The sequence below is a fragment of the Rhea pennata genome, chromosome 1 (assembly GCF_028389875.1).
Source record: "Rhea pennata isolate bPtePen1 chromosome 1, bPtePen1.pri, whole genome shotgun sequence".
Classification (NCBI taxonomy): Eukaryota; Metazoa; Chordata; class Aves; order Rheiformes; family Rheidae; genus Rhea; species Rhea pennata.
The window spans coordinates 124,215,224-124,239,262 of NC_084663.1; the positions used below are offsets into that span (position 1 = coordinate 124,215,224).

At 35.4% G+C, this 24,039-nt stretch overlaps 1 protein-coding gene across 3 annotated transcripts in view; it reads left to right on the top strand.

The window, feature by feature from the left end:
* Window positions 1-24,039, top strand: part of CASK (calcium/calmodulin dependent serine protein kinase) — a 215,998-nt gene that overhangs the window by 147,443 nt on the left and 44,516 nt on the right. For 2 of the 3 annotated variants that reach the window (XM_062599616.1, XM_062599625.1), the window contains exon 11: window positions 2,451-2,572. In XM_062599616.1, the coding sequence (XP_062455600.1) occupies window positions 2,451-2,572 (122 nt within the window). Of the gene's footprint in view, window positions 1-2,450; window positions 2,573-17,091; window positions 17,158-24,039 lie in introns of those variants that run through there. The other variant, XM_062599644.1, reaches the window with a different exon arrangement.

The window sequence follows — 24,039 nt, forward strand, 5'->3', positions numbered from 1 at the left end:
ATTCCTCTGTTGGTTAGTGTTTATTTTTTCCACACAATACTCAGAAGTTTTGCTTTTTAAATCAATGTTAATGATTTACATTTTGAGTCTGTGTGATGTGAGTCCCTCTGATGGACTGCATACGTTGAGGATAACATAATGTGTATTAGATCAGTTGAGTTTTTTTGAATAGTGACTGACGTGGCTGTAAATGCACCCTGTATCCACAGAATTTCAGATACATTCCTCAATTCTCTTCTGCTGCTTGGGAAAACAAGGGGTAATTTGGGAAAATTAGCCTGCCAATTCTGTATTCTTCTATAGAAACCTTCAAAAGTCTTTTGTCACAGGACATATAATCACTGCAAACATCTGAGTCAAATAATCTAGTCAGACACTGCTTTACACCTTGTTCATCAGGTAGAACCCTTCCTCCTGAAGGGTTTCTCAGTGTGGTAGATTCAGTACATCCTGCTGTTCCTGACTTCAGCCAACTTTGTTTCAAAGATAAACTCATGCTCTTCAGAGAACCTCACGTGTAAAGCAGATTTCAGCATGCCTAATTCAGCGTGCCAGATTTCAGCTTAGCTGCACCCATGTCCATATCAGCAGATTCCCAGTCCCTGTATTTTCTTCACTTTTCTGCTGTGCCTCCCGGGGTGCAGGGGGAGGGGCAGGGAGAGGAGGAGGCAGGTTCATTCCCTTTAGCACAGCATGCTTATTCATTGTCACAGGTAGAGCAGGTTTTTTCCTTTTTCAGAGCCCCTGACCCTATGTGCAGCAACCAGGAGAAGGCAAACGATTAGTCTTATTCTTTGGTGTCCAGTCACCATCTTTCTAAAGCAACATAGTATACATTAATACATATCCAACTGCTTATTTAAGTAGTTTACTCACTTAAGTAGTCAGATACATTTCACAGCAGAGCAAAGGAGTCATCTAATTCCTCATGCGGCATGAGTTTGAGTCAGTGAAATAATGTAGTTCTAACCTTCATGTATGTGCAGGAAAATCTTAGGTTGACAGTTGAACTAAGTATGTTACAAGATTTTCTAGACTTACAACTTATTCCTTGTAAGCCCTGAAGTCACAATTCTTATACAGTGCTTTTTTGTGTGTTCTGTCATGTTTACTCCAGTTTTTGAAGATTTTCAGAGAAATTACTGAATTTAACTTGTCTCTGTGTGTGATTGGGGAGGTTGGGTTTTTTGCTTTTATTAAATTCTGCAAATACAACAGATTACAAAAGGATCTGAGGCAAGGAAAACTGGTAAGAGTTGCTCATACAAGCGAGTCTGGAATTTCAAGAAATACAGCAATTTGAAGAACTTCATATATGATCTGACTGTCTCCACAACAAGACACTGGCAAATCAAAAAGTAAACAATAAATATATGAAGGAGAAATTACAGAAATACAGGATATGTAGAGTTCTGTATCCAGAATTAAGAATTTATTCATGAAAGTGTGTTCAGCAGTTTACTGTCAGACACTAGTGTCTTTGCAGACTAGTATTGGATAAGGTGATCATCTTTCCAGATGCTTACAGTGTGGTAGAAGAACTGAAGACCTGGTCTGTAGGTGTTTAGATAAGTCATTGTGAACATTCTAGTAATGCACACGAATGTCAGTGATCATTGATACCTGATTTTTAAAACAATATGTTCCACAACGAACTAATATGGGTTCATTTACTTTGGATTTGTGTTCTTTATCGTCGCTTGCTATGAGTTCAGCTCGCCTCATGGACTTCCACCCTCCACAGCCTCCTCATTCTCCCTTGTGTCTCTGTGTCTTTCACTTCTTCCTCCTTTCACCCTAATCCCTTATAAAAATCATCTCCATTTTCCTACAACCCAAAATAATCCACTGGGCAAAAAGCAGCAAGTGCTGTGACTGGTCTGAGATAACCAGGCAAGCAGGTCAAACAGAACAAATAATGGAGCTCATGTGGCAGCATTTTTTTTCTCTGGAGCATGCACAGCAGTTCAGGTCTGTCACCCTTCCCTCCTGTATCTAGCTGCTGATTTTCAAAAGAATTTGTGAGAGCATCATTGCTTTCAGTGATTTTTGCCTTTCTGGTAGATGTATATGAAATTGGCCAACAGTTCAAAGCTGAAGAAAGGGAGGTAGGGGCTGAGAATGGTGAGGCCAGGTGGACAGATAAACCAAGTGACTTCATTAGCTTTCTTTAGGAAAACGGGCTAAAATAAAACCAAACAAAGCATGATAAAAACATGTTTTAATCTCTTTTCAGCTGAACTGTTTCTTACAATCACACTATATATGGGCACTGTTGAATTGTATAAAGTTTATTCAGTGAATTTTCCTGTGAAAACTCTGGCTTTTTAAAGTTTCTGTTCCTGTTATATTGGATGAAGTGAAAGTTTCCTTTTCCAAAGTTGTTTACCATGAGTCTTTGCTTTATTGATTTTTCTTCTTTTTTTTTCCCCCTGTTTATTGCCCCATAGGAGCAGTTTCACAGGTGCTGGACAGCTTGGAGGAAATTCATGCACTTACAGACTGCAGTGAAAAAGACTTAGATTTTCTTCACAGTGTTTTCCAGGATCAGCATCTCCACACACTACTAGATGTAAGTTTCCTGTGATAAGCAGTTTGGATGCATTTCTGTATCTGTTGTTTATTAGATATTTTGTTTTATTCTGCATATCTTACATTTTCTTATTTCATACCAAAAGGAATTTATTTAAGTATAGATGCAACAATGAGCTGCTTAACACAAAAATTAATTTTAGTATATTATATTTACAGAATATTTTAGAAAAATGATGTTATTTTAATCAAATGTAAGTAGTTAATGGCCTGATTGAAATTCACAGCTATGTTTTAAAATTATTTATCCAAATAGAGTCTCTTGAAAAAGACTGGATTTTATTTTTTTATTTAAAATCTGAACTGTAATTTTGTAAGTGCACAAATTCATTCTTTTTTAAGTAATGTAATCTTAGACCAAATTTGTGGATATTCTTCTAAGAACAGCTTTTTTGTGTGTGAAACAGCTGAATGTGCTGGTTTCTGCCCTGGCTTGAACAGAGTAGGTAGTAGGCTCACTCATTTAAATCACTGTTAATGTGCAGTACATGAGAACCGTTAGTCTATCAGACAGCAGTATGTGTTCAACAAAAATGAGTGCAAAAATTACAAAGCTGGAAGTTACAGATTAGTGCCTCCTGGTAGGCAAAATCAGGATTTAGCTCCCATCTCTTCACTGTCTGTCTGTAAGCGTAGTTCATTGTCCTGCTATGTGTGCAGATTGACTGTGATATCAGATGGTTCATGGATTTTTTCCTTCAGAAAGCTGAAGTGATCTGTTTGGCAAAGGTCATTTTGAAAAACAAATCATTTGGCATTTGAGCAGAAAATGCTTATGCGCTACTTATCTTCCTGTGCTTCAAGGATTTTCTGTTTTCTGAGCTGCTTGCTCTCCTATTGCATGCAGAATTTTGTTTATATTTCTCAAGAGTTGTTTAATCGAACAGGCCTAAGGAGTAAATTTATTATGCGTTCTCCAAAATTATGTGATTTCAAGAAAGTTCACATATAGTTTTGAGGTGAAAGTATTCAATGAACTTCAACTCTCTGCCACTTGGGATACCACGTGGATCTTTAGCACCACTGCAAGCTAACACTTCATCCCTCACATTTAGTGCAAGAACCCTCTTCTAAGGACAAATTCAGAAGCATGTCATGCTTTCATTGACTTCTGTGTCTACATAGTATAGGGGTATAAAATAAAGGTCAAAAAGAAACAGAAGACTTACCCAACTTTGAATCTGGGATATGTGGACATTTTCTATTGAAGATGAACTACTACTTCTCAGTAGGTGGACTTCTTTTCAGACAAGACAAACTTCACGTAAAACAATCTGCACATTCAATAGGAAAACTATCAAGGGGAAAAAAAATCAGATGGTAGAGCTAAATCCACAGAGGCATAGGCTATATCTACATTAGCAAGTAGTGCAACACAATAGTGGCAGATCCATAGAGCAAAGGAGGCCGACTCTTAGCACTTAATATCTACCCTTCTGGGTGTTTTGAAAGGTTTTACTTTAGACAGTTTGTACTATAGTCATATGTACTGAATAACCACTGGTGTGTGAACCACATTTTCTCATTTAGTGTCATTTGAAATTAAATATACTCTGAGAACACTCTACTGTGAAAACCAAAGAATGGTAGGTGGGGATAATCAGAAGCTTCATTTCAGAACTGCACTCTGACCCAAACCAAAATGCTTGTGACCATATAGATGATAGTTTTGATACTGTATCTGAAATTTAACACCTTGGATCCCTCAGTGAATATCATAATTCTTACAAAATGTTTGTGCTTTTTACATAGTGAAAGGTACCCAGAGATAGGATTAATTCCAGCTATTGTGCTCATCAGGTAGATGATGTGGAAATTCTGGAAAGTTTCAGAAAACTTGTTGAATTTTTTCGTTCCCGCCTGCACACTTGCACTGGTAGGATCTAAATATAGAAGGTGCCTTATTTCTTCTGATGTCCAAATTCTTTCTTTAAAACACAGTACAAGACATACACACTTCTTACAAACTGTTTAGTGGTTAGTGAATAGTGGGCCATCTGGATTCTGTGCATCCTTCACCTTCACCTGTACCCGCACTGTAGCTAACCATACAAGAGTCAAGGAACCAGAGATAGTGAGCTAGCTGTGAAGCAATTAGGGTATTCCCCTGGCACAAGAGTCCACAGTTCTAATCTGTGTTCTCAATAATTGTTTGTGCATTTTACATTAAACAAGCATTAGAGTACAACTATGAGGCACTTAAGAAGAAGGAAATAGGAGCTTGTGACTTTTCTGAATTACATCTCCACCAACTCATTTAGAAGTGCCTTTCTCTTTGTATTGAAAATATGAACCTGTTTATCCGATGTGAGTTCATTTAGCTTCTGTTACAGATACTTAGCTGGTACACCTTTCTATATTCTCTGCTGCCGTGTAGAAAGGTGGTCAGATAATAAGAGCCAGACATAAACTCTAGACAGAAGAATAATATAAGTGCAATATAAGAAGCTAAACACTTGTATCACTTATAGGGAAATATTTCAGATCTTTATTAATCATTATTATGCCATTTTATAACTTCTTTTTTTTTTTTTGATAAACCAAGTGGCCTTAATTTGAATATTCCACTGAATGGTAATGCCTTCTTATGTCTTCTAGACATTCAGTCATCCTTCTGCACTTCTCTGTACTTTTTCAGTACCAGTCTGTTCATAGTATTTCCGTAATGATCTACTGAAGACTTTTAAACAGGAAAATACTGCAATGAATTCATTTAATTTTACCATGCTTTTTAAAAGCCATGGTCATTCTCTTAGAGAGACAGATTCATTTAAATGCATACTATAGCAACATGTTTGTGCAAAAAAACAACATGAAAAAGCAATTTTGTTTTATTGTGCTATATTGAAGGGGGGAGTAATAGCATCTTCCCAAAAATATTCTGATTAAAATAATACAAAATAAAAATTTAAAAGATTCCAATGTTACAAAATATGTATTTGAAAGTACTGGAGCAAGTTATAGACAGTATTATTTAAAAGGGCAAGTTTCCTATTTCATAACTTGGATGAGGCAGCTTGGTTTCTGTAAATCTATCAATACTGTGCTGTTTTTTCTCAGAACTCTGAAAAAATCATCTCTTGTGCTTGAATGAAGCTCTGCCAGGGAAACTGTTTATTCCTCTCACAGTATTTGGGTTTAATGAGGCCACCAAAACAAGTTACCTGTGAAGCACTGCTAAGTAAGAATTTTGTGATCAACCATGCAGTTGTGACTGTCAGATTGCATTAAAAACTGCTGTTCCTTTTTCTTGGCCTTTTTCCATAGTTAAATTTGTTCTCATGTTCCTACTCTTTCTCAAGAGTCATTCTTATTTTTAGATTAGGCACATGATAGATGATTCCTGCTGCTGAAATACCTTCTCCTGCTTCTGAACTGAAAAACAAAAAAAGGAGAACTGCATTAATGCTAAGAGTGCAAGTTACCTACTTGTGGGCGTGTTTTTCCAGATAATATAGATCACAACATGGAGGGGCTTTCTTTCTCAGTAATATATTAACTTAGGTGTTATGAAGTGTCATCTCTGAAGGCTACAGAGAGCAGAGTTCCTATCACTCCATTGACTACTTTTAATTGATTCATTTCTATATATGTATTTAAATAGCTCTCTAAAGACTGTCACCTTTCTCAGGTGCCAAAGCTGTTCAAGAGAACATTTCTTGAAATGCTGATGTTTGTTAGGTGTTAGGATTTAGTAGCACAATTCTTACAGTTGAAATACTTTTACAGTAATAGAAGTACCTTTGTTATGTTTATCTGTTTCTTCAAGTAGTGTATTTATTTACTCTTAGGTGATCAGCATATAGTCATATTTTTTCCTTGATATTTATATTATTGCATTATTTTTACTACCATCATTATTCTAAGTTAAAAGTATGATGTGTATATATAATCGAGTTATAAAGAGAAATCCTGTGCACTATTATAAAATGACATAAAGAGAAACGTTAATAAGGAAAGTGGAAAATCAACTCTTCTGTTGGTTACTTAAATATTTGAAAACCCATGGATATTTGTCCTTTGTAAATTAAAATGCTAGATTCAGAAAAAGAAGCATACCATATTTGAAAGTTTTTCTGGAAATTCCAGCAAAATTTTGTGATAGCAGCTTTTCCTGTGAGAGTGGTCCTCTTGCTGGCCACAAAGCAGTAATAGTAAGCAAGAAGTGTGCCCTGGGCAACACTGATTGTCTGATCTCCATTTCAAATTTATAATTTTCTGTGAGTACAAAGATTATGTTGACAAGGAGTGATTTGGTTAATAATTATTTGTTTATATTTTAAGAAGATTTTTTTTTAGTTCACCACTATTTGTTTGTAGTGAGAATTATGATTTTTTTTTTCTTTTACGTGGGGAAGAAGCCAACTGCTTACAAAGTAATTTATATTCACTCTGGATCCAAATGTGAAATTTACCAGCATATCCTCATGTGAGCTTATTGTACAGTTTCATTGTATGATTTTTTTATAATTTTACATAAGCCCTTTTTATGAGTGGTTTTTGCTTTACAGAAGTTAAATGCTTCATTATTAAAAAAATCAATGTTGTTTGCCATGGAGAGTAATGAAAAGGGTCTTCTAAAAACATTTAGAAATACTCAATACCTAAAAGAAATATCAATTATTAAACAATAACAATATAGTTCTTTAAAAGGAAAAGAATAACTTTGGACATTTTTGTCAAGTATGCTTTCTCACTTCTTTCAGAAACATGATGGTCAAAATTTGGGTGAATCCTGCAGAATGTTCTTTCTTGCATGTGACTCAGATTTTCCTGTTTTTTCTTTCTATATAAAGCTTTATAGATTGTTTCGTTCTGGTATCCAATTTAGATCATAAAGAATGTAATAACGTTAAGCATAGGATATAAGTAATTTCATGGAAAAGCAGACTTAGATTTAGGTTGTGAAAAACTTTATTATTACCACTAATAGATTGTTAGAAGCCTTTTCAAATGCTGTGATTAAATTTTTTTTATTGACTTTCAAGAAAGAGATCCTGGGAAGCAGTGCTATGTTCTGTCAGCAGAGCTGATACAGAAATAAGAAATAAATGAGATTACTGGGTTTGGAGGCATTCGTGTTTGGTTATTTTCTGTATCATGGCAAAAGATTTTACTTTAATGATTATTTGTTTTGAAAAGTATACTGGGCTTCAAGGCTGTGCTTAATGGGGAAGATCTGAATAGTTGTGCTTCATCTCTGTCACTACATCAAAGGAAGCCAGATTTGCTAAAAAGTAAAACCAGAAGCTGCTGTACTACACGGCTGCCCGCACTTAAGGAAACAAGGGAAATTTTTCTCTTGCTGAGTCAAGTAGTTTGGTCACCTCTTTGGGGATGATTTCTGTGAGTGATTCTGAATGCAGATGTCATTCAACTTACAAGGGAAATTTTCACTCGGCAGGGGAACAATATCGGCTTTTGTGTGACTGGGGCCTCTCTGTGCTGCTAGCTTTATCTGTGTCTGTCTGTCCCGAGTCAGATAGCTCTCTAAGCAGATGTGTTTTGGCTGTTAATTTAAGAAGTTTATTACGTTATTTTTGTAGCTGGAATCTGTAAGGTAAGTGTCATTATTTCTGTAGCGATATCTGCAATGGAAGCATTATGAATTTGAAGAAATTTTATTTTATTATACCTTTTGGTGGTACAATACATTACACACATGTAGTTTTATTTAAACGAGATTAAATAATTTTTGAATACCTGTATCTATCGTATCTGTATATGCAGTCGCTTCTTCCTTTCAGAGATTCATTTATATTCATAGTGCATATATTCAAGTCATACTGATTTTTGGAGAGAATGTTGCTTCTATGTTTGTTATCCTTTGCAGCTAATGGTAATGTTTCAAAGGATCACGCACACGTACATGCTTTGGAGTTCCCTTAATATTTATTTTAAACTCAGTCATCCAAACGAATTTGGTCCTGAAATCCAGACTTTTAAGGAAACATTTTCTCCTTTGCTGAGAAGAATGTTGCTGGAACCTCGATTTGGTCTCTTAGACATTGTTGGCTAAAACTTTTTACTGGTTTTGTTTTGTTTTGTTTTGTTTACTCTGTTAATGTTAGATGTTGGCAGGGTAAATCTGAATGTCTTTTACAAAAGCATCAGTTATTCAATAGTGTCCAGCCATGATTCATACTGTAATTCTGTATCTGAAAATGTTTTAATCTGTCATATGACATAGAAAAGAACAACAAAAACAACTGTCTATAAAAAGTTTTAACATTTTCATTAACTGTCTTATTTTTCTATGTTTTGATCTGAATAGGAATGGTTGTTTTTCTTTCCATAAAGATCAGTGTGGTTCAGGTTTGTTGGATCAACACTTGCCCTTACTCTCTTGAGTACTGATTATGCTAAAAACTAATAAATGGAGCATGTTTTAGTGGAGCATGAACACATTTCTTATGCAAGTAATACTGAGAAAGTGTACATGTAGCAGATATCTTGCTGACCTCCCCCAGAGAGTGTTATGTTTATGCAAAATAAACCTTTCTCATTTTTAAATCGCCTTGTTTTCCTAATTTTAATTATCCTTTAATTGATACATTTTTAAGACAAAAGCAAGCGGAAAATATTTGTGGAAAAAAATAAAGAAAAAAGGAACTTTGTTGGCAAGAAAGCACCTTGCTATTTGGGGAACCGAATCTGGCTTTTATCCCAGGCCAGCAGAGGCAACATGCTCAGCCCCAGGAAGCGGGAGGGACTGGCTCTCGCTCTGCGATGGAAGCTCCTTTCCCAAGTAGTGTAGAGCGAGTTTTGGCCAAACCTTAGAGAGAACTGTTTGAAGATTTCCTTCAGCAGGTGGGCTGGATCATCATTATCATCACCACAGTATGCTTTTCCTTTGAAAGGTAACTTATCTGAAAGAGGTTATGTCTGAAAGAAAACTAAAAAGCAGAGAGGATGCTAGAATATCTCCTGTGTTGTTTCATAACCATTCTCTATAATATCTTCCATTTTCAACTTTGCTCATATCCTGGAATTTTCCTTCCTGTTTTCCTGGGATATTTAGACTGCTATGCTAGTCAGCATCATCTCATTGTTTTCTTGTTCTCACTGGTGTTCTGTCTTAAAAATTTAGATAGATTTTGCTTATACTTAGATATCAGAGCAGGAACTATTTTTTACTCTGCACCTTTATAATTTCTACTGTAACATTGATTTATGACAGGTTCTGTTAAGCACTAGAGTAATGAAAATAAGAGCTAACAGTAATATTTATGTTGATGAAGATTCATTTTTGAGAAACATATATATATAAATACATATATCTACCATATCTCTATATATAACTATATATCTAGAATGCAGAATTCTGGGTCAAGTCATCTCTAATAGTTGTTCTGTTGGCTTCAATTTTTTTTCTGCTAACTAATGTTTGTCATTCTGAATATTTACAAGCATAAGACTGATGTGGTAAATAATCAAGTGAAATTCAGCTTAATAAAATACATATTTTAAATGAGAATAGCATTATTTACCCTATTCTACTTGGCCTAATGTCATCTTCCCTGTGTCAGTAGTGTGTCATTTTGAGTGTGTGTGTGTCTTGTGTCCCAACACATCTTATTATAAAACCATAGACATTTTTAGTATATAGAAACTAAGAATTCCTTTTACTTCAGTGTATTTTGCAGTATTGGGTCTTGATCTGGCAAAGAACCATAAAATGGTGTTCCCGGCATTTGTAGAACAGTTAATTAACTTTACTGATATTATTTTGAGTATGGTTGAGAATCATTTTCATATTTGAATTCATACACTTTCTTTAAGTGTTTAATGTTGAATGTAATTCAAGTTAGCTTCAGTACTTTTTTTTAAGTAAACAGGAGGGCTACCTAGTTTTATTTTAATAAGACTTGAGATTCTCAGATAATTTTTTTTTTCTGCAGGAGCTTGGGACTTGTGTACTCTGATAATTTGACAAAAATAAAGAAAGGCTGCAGTGCCTGAGATGCAGTTCACGAATATTAAACATTTCCGATTTGTTGGTGCTGGGAGTTTCCTTCAGAATGGCGTTTCAGTCTACACATAGTTTACGTTAAAATACCCAAAGGCAGCAGAGTAAAATCCTAGTAGAACACACTCTTGGTCTTTGAAGTCAGTCAGGCCTCACTGCATCCTACTTCCAATTACTCAGGTAGTTGGCTTGTACAGGTTGTCTGTTCTGGGTACTGCAGGGCTCATTGCAGTGCATTTTCATTCTTGATATATCATTAGGTAAAGTTTACCTCAGTAGGGAGAAACAATAAATGGTTGCAACCCCCACATTAGTACCTCCTTGTGCAAGATATGTCCCTTGTCACGTAAGAGGTGAGAAACTGCATCCTTTGCAGGCCCTCTGTAATCATTACGCCTTTTTCCAGGTTTATTGGCTTCTCTGTTTGGAATGGGGCTGGTGGTCAGTCGCATCCTTTTGTCAAGATGGTGATCTAACCCTGAAGAGTTTAATTCAGCTGACTTAGCCTGAGTCTGTAATTAATGCAGTAGGTCATATTAGTGGGGTGAGCAGGAGGGGGACAACAAGGCTTCTGCAAGTATATCGGGGCATATTCCATGTAAAAGAAGCTCTTTTATACCCTTCCCTGAATTGAGGGATTGGGGGAGGAGGGGTTGGTTATGGTAATCTTATCTGATTAACTGCTAAATCATCACAGTGTCATCTTAAGAAGGCGATGTACCTTGGTTTGTGTTGCTAAGATCAGCTTTAATTCAGATTTCTGATTCAGCAATATAATTAGGTGACTGTATAGTTTTCCTGAAATAGTGGGATTGTTTGTGGCCTTGAGGTTGTAAATAAGTTAAAAGTACCTCATTAAATCATGATAAAAGCCTCAAAAAAAAAAAAAAAAAAAAAAAAAAAGAAAAGAAAAGAAAAACTTAAAACAGAAAGTGATTTAGGGTTAATGATCATTTTTTGGCTATCAGATTCCAGTGCTGTTTTCAAGAAAATCGGTAACACATGAACTCATAGAAACAGAGTAGAAGGGGCTTCCATTAATATTTTGCTACTATGTTATTAAAAATTACAGTAAAGAAAATTCTCTTATTACTGTAGCCCATTCCAATGTTTCATTGACTTTTTAATTATAAAATTTTCTCCACCACCTCCAGCATCTCTGCTAAAGCAAATTTCTCCTTGTTTTGTTATCAGTAAACATGAAGAGCAACTGATCATTGACATTTTTGCAAAAGAAAAATGACAATATACTGATTTTTTTCACCCTTTCAGTTTCTTTGTTACATGAGAGAAATTCAGTTCCTTCAGATAATCCTTAAAATCGTGTTTTCTAAATTCCTTTTTACTGTTGCTCTCCACTTGGATCTCTCAAGTTTGTTGATACTATTTTAAAGGATAATGCTCAAAAACAAACAATAACATAGGAGGTGCATCATATAATGCTTTTGAAAACTGCATAATTATCACCCATGTGTTTCAAAACACTAATCCTGGTACATCTCAGAATGAGGGTGAGGGTTTTTTTTTTTTATTATTTGGACCATAAAATTTCATTGTTGTGTTGATTTTTTTTTTCAGACTGCTGTGCCAGCTCTGTTGATAATGTTGTGTGCATAGCAATAACCTTCCCCATCCTAATTTTAGTACTTTCATCTTTCCAACAGGAGCTAAAACACTGACAAAGAGAACACAAACCTCTAGGATATGAAATAGGAATTGAGACAAAAACAATAATAAAAAATGGCTGGAGGTATTGGCAGCAAGGAGTTTGTGAAAAGGAAGAGATTAGATGGCATATAGAAGATACCTAGTGGGGTAGAGTAGAGGGATGAGAGGTACTCGATGTTGGCAGTGAGCTCTGGGCAGCAGGAATTGAAGAGTTCCCACCTCCTTGGAGTAGATAAGGAAACCTCTCAGTCTACCCAAATCTAAATGCTTTTTGTTTTGGCACTATCATTCAAAGTGTTACATGTATTTAGTTAAGATTATTCAGTCTAGGCTTTGCTTACCACATTTTTCAATTTGGAAGAACGTATGTTTGCCCATATATATATCACGTATGATGTAGAATTTTGCTAAATTGCATCCTGTTCCTCTTCAGCAAGCTATGTGTAGGTGCCGTCTGGTATATCTTTTAACTTAAGCTATCAGTTGTTGAGAATTGCCATTTTCACAGTTAATAGAATCACATAATGTAAATTATTTTTATATGAGCATTAAGTGGAATTTTTCATAAAATCTGAGACTAATTACTATGTTAGAGTCCTAATTTATTGTATCTATAAGTTAATCTTCGTGATAAAACATATAGTGAAATGTACCGAGAGACCAGTCAGGTAATGTTAGTCTTTTTCTCAGCTCTTTCTCTCTGAAGTGTGAAATCTTTCAATTTACATAATAAGCACACAGCATGTAGTGGCTTCTGCTATAGTCCTCCTGTAGAGCTAAAATTTGTTAGTAGCTAATCTTTGCTGAGTATAAAATGTTGGCACCTTGCACAGAAATAGAACATCCAAGTCAGGGACATGTCGGCACCTGATGATGTGGTCTGAGCCAATGTAAGCATAAGTGTGTCTTCGAAGCTGCTATTACCAGCTATCTATATATCAGCTTAAAAAAATAGGTCAAAAGTGAACAAATTGAAAAAAAAGATGTTCTATGAAGACTTTAAAAAGCAATGCACCATGTAATATACCTAAACAGCAGTATTTCCCTTATTATTCCTTAGCCTTTAGCACAGGCTAAAATTGCTACTTGTCCGGAATGCTGGGAGCGTAAGAAGGACAATTTAAAAATGGATACACTCGAATATGCAAGCATAGTGGGCTTAGTGTATGGAGCTGTCTCGGTTGGTATAGCTCTGGTTTCAGGTTGAATTTTGTGCAGTTTCCCTACCATTTATGCCTGCTGCAGTTCTGCTCCAGGATTGTTACCTCTTGACAGGATTTAAGGCTAGATACATTTTCTGGTTTTTGTTTTGATCAAAAAATTTAGATGCAACATTTAGGTACTTAGCAAAATGGAAGAACTTTTTCAGTGCTCCATACCATAACTTCTGAGTTCCCTTGGATTTCCCAGGAGCTAGTCTTAGCACACAGCTCCATATTGCGACTTCTTTAGTCCAGTCTTTTGAAGTGTCTCAGAAAGATAGCCTTTTAGGAAATGTTATACTTATTTATAAGTTATATCTGTGCCTTATCACCTGGAGACATTCTTGTTCCATTCCCTGTTTGTCTCAAATCTGTAGTATGGTTGAGTCTAAAAGCAACACACACAGTTAGCTCCTCTCTTGCCCCTCCCATTTTGGATATTGTCAAAATGGATAAAGTGGTGTGTTCCTGCTGAATTTACAGTGTAAATAATAAAATAAATTTTGCTAAAGTAAGATTAAATTTTGTGCCTGTAAAGTTTTATGTAAATTGTCCTGGGGGGGGGAGAGGGGGGGGATTGAATAGTTTACTCTGGTGAGGGTGAGCTTTCTCTCTCATTTTAGTAGTTGGATGCATCCAGGTGCTGAAGGGTGACTTAATTAAATGGTTATCTGATTTTTTTTTTTGGGGGGGGGGGGGTCACCCTTAATACTGTTTTGGGAACTGCTCTACAGAAACAATATTGAGACTTTTCCAGAACTATACAGAAGTTAGGACGGAAAGAAAAGCATTTGGACCAATATCTTATTTTGACTGATCTGTCTAGTTATACTTGCAAGTTGTTGTAGAGTTGCTGCACTCATTATTCAGGATCTTCTTCTGTGGTCTGAATAAGTGGAAACAAAGCTACTTTTGTCTGAATTGATCACTGGGTTGGTGGATAAAAACACAAAATGAGGGAAATATTTAAAAAAATTATAAGAGTAATAAAAAGACAATAGCAAAAAAATGAAGAGACGATAACAAATTGGGTGAAGAAGAGGCTGTCAGGAATAGAAGGGGAAAAGGCTCATAAGGAAAACAAGTCAAGGGGGAAAATCAAAAATGAAAATATCTGATTGGATTGCTTTAAATTGAGCTGTAATAATTTTTAGCTCTCTTGGCAATGGCGTCTGCTCCATAGTTCATTCAGCCAAATTTGTTCAGCTAAACTAACTGTATGCTTTAGTGTTTATGTGACAGGTTACTTTAGATTTTATTTGAAAAAAGAGTTATTGAGTACTTAAAATCTTGTAATTTCATAAAGTGTGGAGGTAAAAAATTGCATAAGCAAGCTTCATCTTCAAGCTCGACATGGATCTTACACCACATAGCAAGAAATTCGAGGGAGTTAGACATTCATGTGTGTTAATACAAAATCTGATGTCAATACAGGATTTAGATGATTAAATACTGAGTGGTAATGTTATGCCTCTTGGCATCTTTGCCTATTGCCAACACTGGCAAAGGTTCTCCGTAGAAGACAATGTTTGTGTGTAGTGGGAATGAAAGAGTGCAGAAGAAAAATGTTTTGCTCAGTTTGCTTGAGTTCTTTGCCTTCCTCTCTCACCTAAATGATTAAGTTATTGATTTAAAATAAAACAAGCAAAAAAAGCCCAATTATGAGATAGTCCCATAAAAGGGAAGCCATTTAGAGTAGATGTTGAAATTCTGTAGAATTGATTGAGTTTACTTGGAACTATTTTTTTAACAGTTGCTTTAGAAAAGGGATGAGCAAAATCTGTTTTAATGTTAACTTCCAAACCAGGTAGCAACAAGTGTAGTTCTAAAAGTTCTAAAAGTAACAAATTAAGAATATGTAAGAATACAAGTGACTTTTAGAAACAAATTGCAGTTGACCTACATTTTGCAGATAGAAGGTACTGTTAAAAAAGTAAAAGAATATGTGCATTTCAGTTCCATTACATAAGCAATCCTGAATAATGTGAAATTGCAGGATTCTGTTTGCTGCTAGAAGAATTTTTTTTTAGATTAACGGTAATTTGTGTTGCATGAATGTAGAAAGAAATGGAGTATTTCTAATTAGCATAACCTCTGTCAGAGCTACCAAAAGTATGAGTGTGTGAAGCAACAAGCTGCAATGACAGCAACTCTCAGGTCATGTCGTGTGCCATGGCATACGCAGAAGCAAACATTTGTCTGTTCAGCCGGAATTCGTGTAGTGCTTCAAAGTATCTCACGCTGTGAGTACTTTGTTGGGAAACCTTTGTTTTAGTTAATGAACTGCTTCTTAAAACCTTATACTGGAATAGTTTCGTTGACTAATTAGTAGCACAGCGTTTCACTTTATGGGGAACTTGAATATAAAGGTTGATCATACTCTTATAGTATGATACTAGTATGGCAGATGAAGTTCAAGGCTGCGGAGAGCTGTAACCTGTAGAGTCTTAAAAACAATTTGGACTTCCATATAGAATGAGACAGTAATATGCACTGTAGATTTATGCTGGGAAAAGAATGGTAGCTCTGATGCTGACAGCTAATTGTCACCTTCAGGCACAGTCCTTAACAGTGAGAAGCAGAGGGTTTAAAAGAACAATCTGCCTTTAAACACAAGCTAAAGATAAAGCCCCAGCTGACCATGACCTTCACTGTCTAGTGTGTTTGCTGGTGGGATTTGTTACATTCGGTGAAGCATTTCCATGAGGGTGTAGAACCACAAGGAAACAAGCAGGCATCGAAGGTTAGAGCATTTTGCGTGGAAAAAAAGAGATGGTGAAACTGAAGTGGGCAAGGAAAGAATGAGGGCATTTATCAGCTACTTAGTTGACTCTTAAATTTTAGAGCTTCCTTGATTTTATTGCTGGTGAATATTGCTTCATTCAGTAAGTCAGGTTTTTTTCAGCTTTCGGCCTGTGAAGCTTTTGCGATCAATGGAGCATCACTCTAAGGATTTGTGAAAGGTAACAAAGAGCAACAAGCCTATTAGTAAATGTTGCTGTATGGGCGCAGCATCTCCACTGGAGAATTATTAGGTGGTACAAAACCTAAAAATGATGAAAACTATTCTTCTAATATCACAGAGTTGCAAATTGTTGTATTGTTCAGAAAGCCAAAGTCAAATCTATAAGGACATACATTTTTAATAATTATTTCTAGATATTTCAATTTGAGGAATTAACATTTGAGGTTAGCAGCCCTCAAATGTCTGTTTGAACCAGAACTAAATCCTCCCTGATGTGTATTTGTGTTGACAGATGGTGTTTTGTTTATACTCTAGCAGTTCACTAGCTCTCATTTTGAGTATAAAAAAGTTTCTCGTTTGCATCACAGAAACTCCCAGATTCTGGACAGATAAAACAGTTACTGACTTTACTGCATAATCTAACTTTATTTGCATTCAAGATTAGATGGGACAGTGAAGCTAAATTTGTGTTACTTGTGAAGGATCTAAATTTTTGACTGCGACATTAAGTGAGGATTGTGTCAGACAGTATTCTGACTTCTGTTACAGGAAACAGTTAAGAAAGAATTTGTGCACTCTGAAAAACTAGTCAGAGAAGAAAAGTTTGTTTTGTCTCGCCTGCCTGATTGCGGATTAGGCTTTTGCGTAGTCTGCTTTTAAATATCAGAAGAAACGCGTTCCCTTTGTACAGGCAGAAGGCAAAAAGTCTCGACTCCTACGAAGAAAGCTGCTCAACTGATAGTGAGACTCCTGGACTTGTTGTGGGTACTCTCTTCACAACACTTGTGTTGTGACAGACATGATTTAATTAACACTTGTTTTTTAAGGAGCAGTACTGTTCTGTTAATTCACTCTAATGTTAGTTTATGTTTACTTGGTGTATTAAGTTTTGTTAATGTGTGGGGTGCAATTGTTAAGCTTTTTAAGAGGAAGTTCTTAATTTTCTGTGTAGCAAATGCAGAAGACTGGTGCTGAAGGACTGAGTGAGACTTGAGCTGCAAAGTATTCCCAAGCCTGGCAGTTTCAAAGGTTGCAACTGCTGTGGCATTTTACAACAGTTACATTGTTCACTCTTTGTTTCGTAGTGTGCAAAATGTTTCATAAAAGAGAAATGCATTCTTAACATTTAACAAGTGAAAAAATAGTGAAGTGGAAAAGTACAACTTGACTGAGTTAATTTTGTTTCTTTTTATCATTTACGTTGGTATAGCAGATTGAGAGCTAGTGCTGAACTTTTAGATTTTTTGTTTTCTATCATTTTTGGTATCAGAAAAATGAGAAGAAATGGAGTGAAGGAAGTGAGATGATCAGCTAGAGTTGGAAAGCAGTATAAATGGCTTCAGAAAACAATTAGTGTTTCACGAAAGTAAAGTTTATCAAGAGCTTTAAACAGAAATTGCATTTTATATACAGAATTTGGGGATTTGGGGTTGTATTTCTAAGAATTATAACATTAATCTCAGTTGTGATTTTCAGGATTTGTAGTATGTGCGTGGATGTTCTGTTATCCTGTGCTCTAGTCCCTAAAAGAAAAGAGGCTTTGTTGATGCAAGATGCTTTTGCTGTATTCTTTTTTTAATATAGAACAATGTTTGTAAAGTAAGTAAGTTCATTGTTTATATTCAGCGGTGTGTGTTTTTGTGTGCCCAGGCTTTCATATATGTGTATATATAATGTATATATACACACATATATATGTATGTATAATTTAGTACAGTCTTTTCAATATAATATTAGTACAGTCTTAATACAGTCTTTTACTTCATTCTTACTACAGCTGAGAATTGCAGTTATGGATCATGGTGTCTAAATACTGGACACTATATACATCTAGAATAAAATTACAGTGCCAGTCTGTAGTACATAGTTAAAAGTCCATTGTGGGGAGATAAATTCTATTACAAAAAACGCTTGGCAATTGGTGGAGAAGTGGGAATTATTCAGCTCAGAACTGATAGGAAATAATAGGGGCCAAGTAAATATTATGTTAAATTTAATATTAACTCTTTTTTTAAGTTTCAGTACTGCAGTAAAAGAGAAGTGGACTGCTCAGCAAAAATTGTTTAAATTACTTATAATTTTAAGAGTACCCTATCCCATAAATCTTCAATACAAACAATCATTTTACATTATACTTTGAAAAATAAGTTAGTATCCCAAATTGTTCATGATATATGTTAGTTAGGTTTTATATTGTTTTAATGATTATAAATTTTTAATTGTTATATCTATGCTTTTTGCTGAGTGAAATAGTTCGAGGGTTGGGCTGTTGGGGGAAGAGGTAGGGGTTAGTTGTTATTACTTCCAAATAAAGTGCTTCAGCAAAAGAAGGCCCATCAACAGGGCACATGTGGATTTTGCCCTGCTGTAAGTAACCACCTTTGATATGTCTCCTGAAGGACCTTAGTTTGCAGGACTAGTGAAAGACAACACATTGGAAAAATGCCTTTTTATGTACATAAAACCTTTTAGCTAGCTGCACATGGTAATGTGTTCTGTACCACAAGATCTATGTTGTGTGCAAACAAGTTCCATTCAAGGTTTTTGTGCACATTTTGCAAAATGTACGTATAAAGGTGTTTAGGGCAGGGGGAAGGTTTCCCCTTTATGTTCAAGGAAACAGAAGTTCTTGTTGATGTGTATACAGGAAACAACACGATTAATTCCAATGGGATGGACTATTAGGCTGTAAATTCCAAGCATGTCTACATCAGCTTAAAAGTGTCTGCTTCTGCTGTAACCATAGTTTAAATGTGAAACTATTTGAAGAATATTGCAAAACAGTCTTTCAGAAGATTGTAAAGAAGGTAGAAGTACTTTACTGGTTCCTGTTGTGATAATGCATAGTACAAGCTTTGCTCTCACTTGCCAGCTCCTGGTTTGTTCTAACTGAAAGCTTCTTACCAACATCTATAATCAGTAAAGACTAATTATGGATGGAGTTAATGTGTTTTTTCAAATAGACTTAATTACATACTCCTAAAAAATTCTATCCAAACTGATTGCTAAAGTTAGAAATGAAAAATACAAAATAATATTCTTGATTCTTCTTTTTGGTTCTATGATTATGTACCAAATGAAAAACACTTCAGAAACAGACTTTCTTTTTCTAATGTTCCCCAAAATTGTGTGAAAGTGTGGTTGAAACAGTATATTAACAAAACTAAACACATAAAGCAAGTACTAGGAAGTACTAATGCAGTCTGTGTTTCTGGGTTTATTTAAAATTTGCATTAATTAAAAGCTACAGCAATAAAATGGAGAGATTTGGTGGAATTCTTGGGTGCATCAAATACAAAGTTCAAGTGCCTTTACGTTGCACCGTAGTCCTGACCACTGAAGTTACCATTATCATCCCATGTCAGACAGTGAGGTAATAGCAGCAGGATAGACCAAGCGGGAAAAGAAAATAATTTAAAAAACTTTTATTGTTCTTTTGATTCCAGCAATGATTTCAGTAGTAAGAAGGGAACCGTAGCTGTTTTTTCTTTACCAAAATCTGTCAAATTAGCTGTGAGGACATCAGTGGAATTAATAACATGCAAAATCATATATTTCATTTAGCTACCTCCAATCAAAGAGTAAAAAGAGAGCCTCTTATAGAGGGGCTGTTCAAAGCGGAAGGAAATTTAAACCTCTCCAGAGCGTTATTCAAAACATTTATCTTTTTCTTCTGACCATAGAGGAAGACAGACAGCTTGATTTTCTATAAATGTGTGAGCTCTCCTCTGCTTTGTTTGAAATTGAATGTGATTTATTTCTCAAACCTGTATATTCCACTTTGACAACACCCAGTTGTCCAACCTTTGTGTATGTAGAACAGATTTTGTCCCAGTGAATGACCATCAGAAGAAATAAAGTGAATACCATTCTGTAATAGGTTAATCACTAAACAAAATAACATCCTTTCACAGTTTTTGGATTTCGTGTGTTTCTAAAGATACATATTGTGCTTGTATGTTCTTATTTTTGCTGTGACTATATTAACAGTTAATGTAAAATTATTACTTATGATATTATCTTGTATATATCATTATTTCAATTTCTCTTAATGTTTTGTGCCATCAGCTCCAAAGTAATTTCTTCTGGTAATGCATTATACTAGAGAGAAATTGTGTGGCCTAAAGAAGAGAAGATTGTTTCCATATGAGATTTTAAAACAGATGTTGAGGTGGTTTGGTAACAGTACTGATAATTGTCTCCACAAGGAAACTTTTCTGTTGCTAGTATCAAATTTCAGTGAGAGTGCATTTGATTTGTTGTTAAAATGGATTAAATACAGTTTTAGTCCAAGACAGTCCATCACCATTTGAAAGAACCATAGTTAAAACCCAAGCATTTTGGCCTATCTATTTTAAAAAAAGAAAAAAAGGAAAAAAAAAAAGCTTCAGTCAGCTCCTAATTTAAAAGAAATTCAGAACAGAGATAGCAATAACTAGCTGATAATCTGTGTGTGTTTGTTTAACTTTTACAGAAGTTGATAGACTGTTTTTTCCGTGTCATTTTGGCTTTCTGATGTGGAAAGTTTATTTGACCATTGATAACTTCACATACGAAAACAGTTCTTTGATATTGTCATTGGCTTCTTCGAAGAGTGGTTCTTGAAACACCAGTTTCCATAGATATCTTTTTTCAACAAATTACGAAACAAGTGACTTGCACTGATATTCTAAAACTTGATCTGGTGTTCATAGAATGAACAGCATGGCTAAGAGAAGCAATTGTCATGATCTAGCCTGATTGCATGGTAAGCTAGAAATAAATTTGAATTAGAGTGTACCATTGCAAAAATGTCTGCTTCTGGTTTTAAAAATTCCAAAGTGAGAAAATCAGTCCCACCTCAAATATCTACAATGCTGAAATTTGTGCTTTAGTTCTGAATTTGTCCCCACTATTTCCTTGCTACGGACCATGTCATAGTTTTGTCATTTACACTAAATACCCAAACTATCAAACTTATGTCTTTGTTAAGCCTGTTATAATACCCAAGGAGAGGAAGGTATCTTTTGAGAGAGCTTCTTTGAGCTCTCCCTGCCTTCTAGCATCCTTCCTGTGTATTGAATGCTAGAACAGAACCGTGATCTGTTGTTGTCCCACCTAAACATTATATCATCTTATTATTTCTTAATTGATACTGTCATTATATTACAGCCTTTGGGCAGCGTTCCACTATTTAGAAACTCATATTCAGCTGACTTTATGCTTTCTGACTGCCTGAGAGCCCTTCTTTCCCTGGTCAAGATAGTTCCTCCTGTGTAGGTATTACTTACGCTCTTTGTTCTCTACATGTATGATCTTCGATTTGGCCAGAAAATACACTTTTTTTTTTCCTTCCATGCAGATATTAAAATGATGATAACTCAGTTAAAGAAAGAAAAAGTAAAGGTGTATTCTTTTTTCCTTGAATTGATATTGCTTCATGAATATCTCTGATTTTAATTAGGAATTTACCACTTTAAAATTCGTAGAAGGTTGAGAAGTTCAAGTTTCTGTTCAGATTTGTTTGGGGTTTTTGTTGCTTCTTGTTCTTTAGAGTTAAGATTGGACAGAATATTAGTGAAAAGCACATTATAGTCATAGTAAAAATGCAATGCAGTGTAGACTGTTTGCTTACACCAGTTTCTATTAGATATGTGAACAAGTGCTTCCACTGCAATGGGCTTTGGAGGTAGAATACTGAAGAAGATTCTGTAGAAGAGATCTGTTGGTGCCTGCAAAGCTCCCCAAAATATATACTTTCCCTAGTTCAGGCTATATTCTTCCCCCAGAAATTATGGATGAATCCTAGGGCTAAGGTATATATAGGCCTTAGACCTTCATGAAATTACAAAGGTCTTTCTTGTAAGTACTGTCAGAGTCTCTCTCTAACAGGTTTTGGCTTGGAAGCAAATCTCAGTAAATAGCTGTCCTAGGGAATCAAATTTAAATGTATACCTCAGCATAAAGATGCTGCAGAAAAATAAATGCAACCTTGTTTACTTTAAACTTACTGTTGTGGGGTTTTTGTTGTTGTTGTTGTTTGTTTGTTTGTTTGTTTTTTCACCTGAATGTCCTTACAGTCACTCCTTTCCTATTTTCCTTGTTGAAAAGATAGAAACAAATAATTGTATATGTAACTAAATTATCTTTTGAACTTTAAGCTAGCAGAAAGCTTTGATTTCAATAACTTTAACATTGGTCAAGGCTGTTGTGTCTCAGACTGTTGAGTACAGAATTGTTTTGCCAGGACAAAGTAAAGTTGTTGGATGTGGAAGAAACTGGTTTAGCTTGACTTTTCTACTCTTTCCTCAGGACACTGGAATAGCTGTTCCATGGGCATTATTTTTGGAAGTTACATTCTTTCCTCGTTTAGTACTTATTTGAGCATAGATTTGAAATGTTCAATATTTGCAATGGACTATTAAGGAAAACAATAAAAATGATGATGTGGGAGGGTTGTATTTATTGTAATTTGTATCTCTTCTAAAACCAAATGGTGTTTCATGTGACAAAGAAGATGACGCTCCTGTAGTATGGGGGGTTTTTTTCAGATACCCAAGGCTGGTCCTGTTTCAAACCATGGAGATGGCACTTGCACAAAGGAGAGCTCCTGACAACTCTGTTGAGCAACTGAAATTTGGAGTTCTTACAAACTCATCCTTTACAGTGTTATGATTTGGTGCTGAATAGATGTGTCTGGGTGTTTTTTGGCACTTGCTGTTTGTCTCTGAATACATTCTATTTTTTACTGTTAGGTTCCCTTGTGTATTTTGAATGCTTGTTTGCATGTGTTATTACATATTTTCTGTATTTGAGTACTTTCCTTTGAAGATACCTGTAGAATTCTGAATAGTTTTTACTTAGACTTATAGAATAATTTAGGTTAGAAGGGGCCTGGGAGATCATCTGGTCCTCTGTTCAAAGCAGGACTACTTTCAGTATTAGATCAGGTTACCCCAGGTCTTGTCCAGATGAATTTTGAGTATCTCCAAGGATAAAATATTCTACAGCTTCCCTGGACAACCTGTTCCAGTGTTTGACCACCCTCACTACAATAAACATTTCTCTGATGCCCTAAAAATAGTTATTTATATTTATGCTTTTGCTCGCTTCCATTTTAGAGAAGTGTAGCATAAACAGAAAGATCATTACAAGCATTAGCATCATTATATTGTTTCAAAACAAAGCCAAAGATTTTAATTGGAAATTATAACTTACTACAATGTCCATGCTTTCACTTAGGTCTATATGGATGAGAGCCTCATAACATGAGTTTGTAACTTGAAATGGAAGCCAGCTCTCTCTTCTACTGTATTTTATATGACTCATGATTTTTAAATGTGAAAAAAAAAGGAAAAAAGAAAAGAAATACCTTGGTGCTTTATAATTTCATATTTAAATAAATTGGCATTCTTCTAGCCCAGAGCAAATCCTAGTAAAGCAAGGTTAATCTTTGTGTGAGCCTTGTTTCTCAGCTAGAATTGTTTTGCTTTTCTCTCTTCTCTCTGCTCTTCTTTGTTCTTGCTCAAGATCAGTGCATTCCTATGAGTAAGAAGCAAAGGGGGCAGGAGACCTGCGTGGATGAGCAAGGAGCTCCTGGCAAAACTCAAACAGAAGAAGGAAGTGTACGGCATGTGGAAAAAGGAACAGGCCACTTGGGAGGA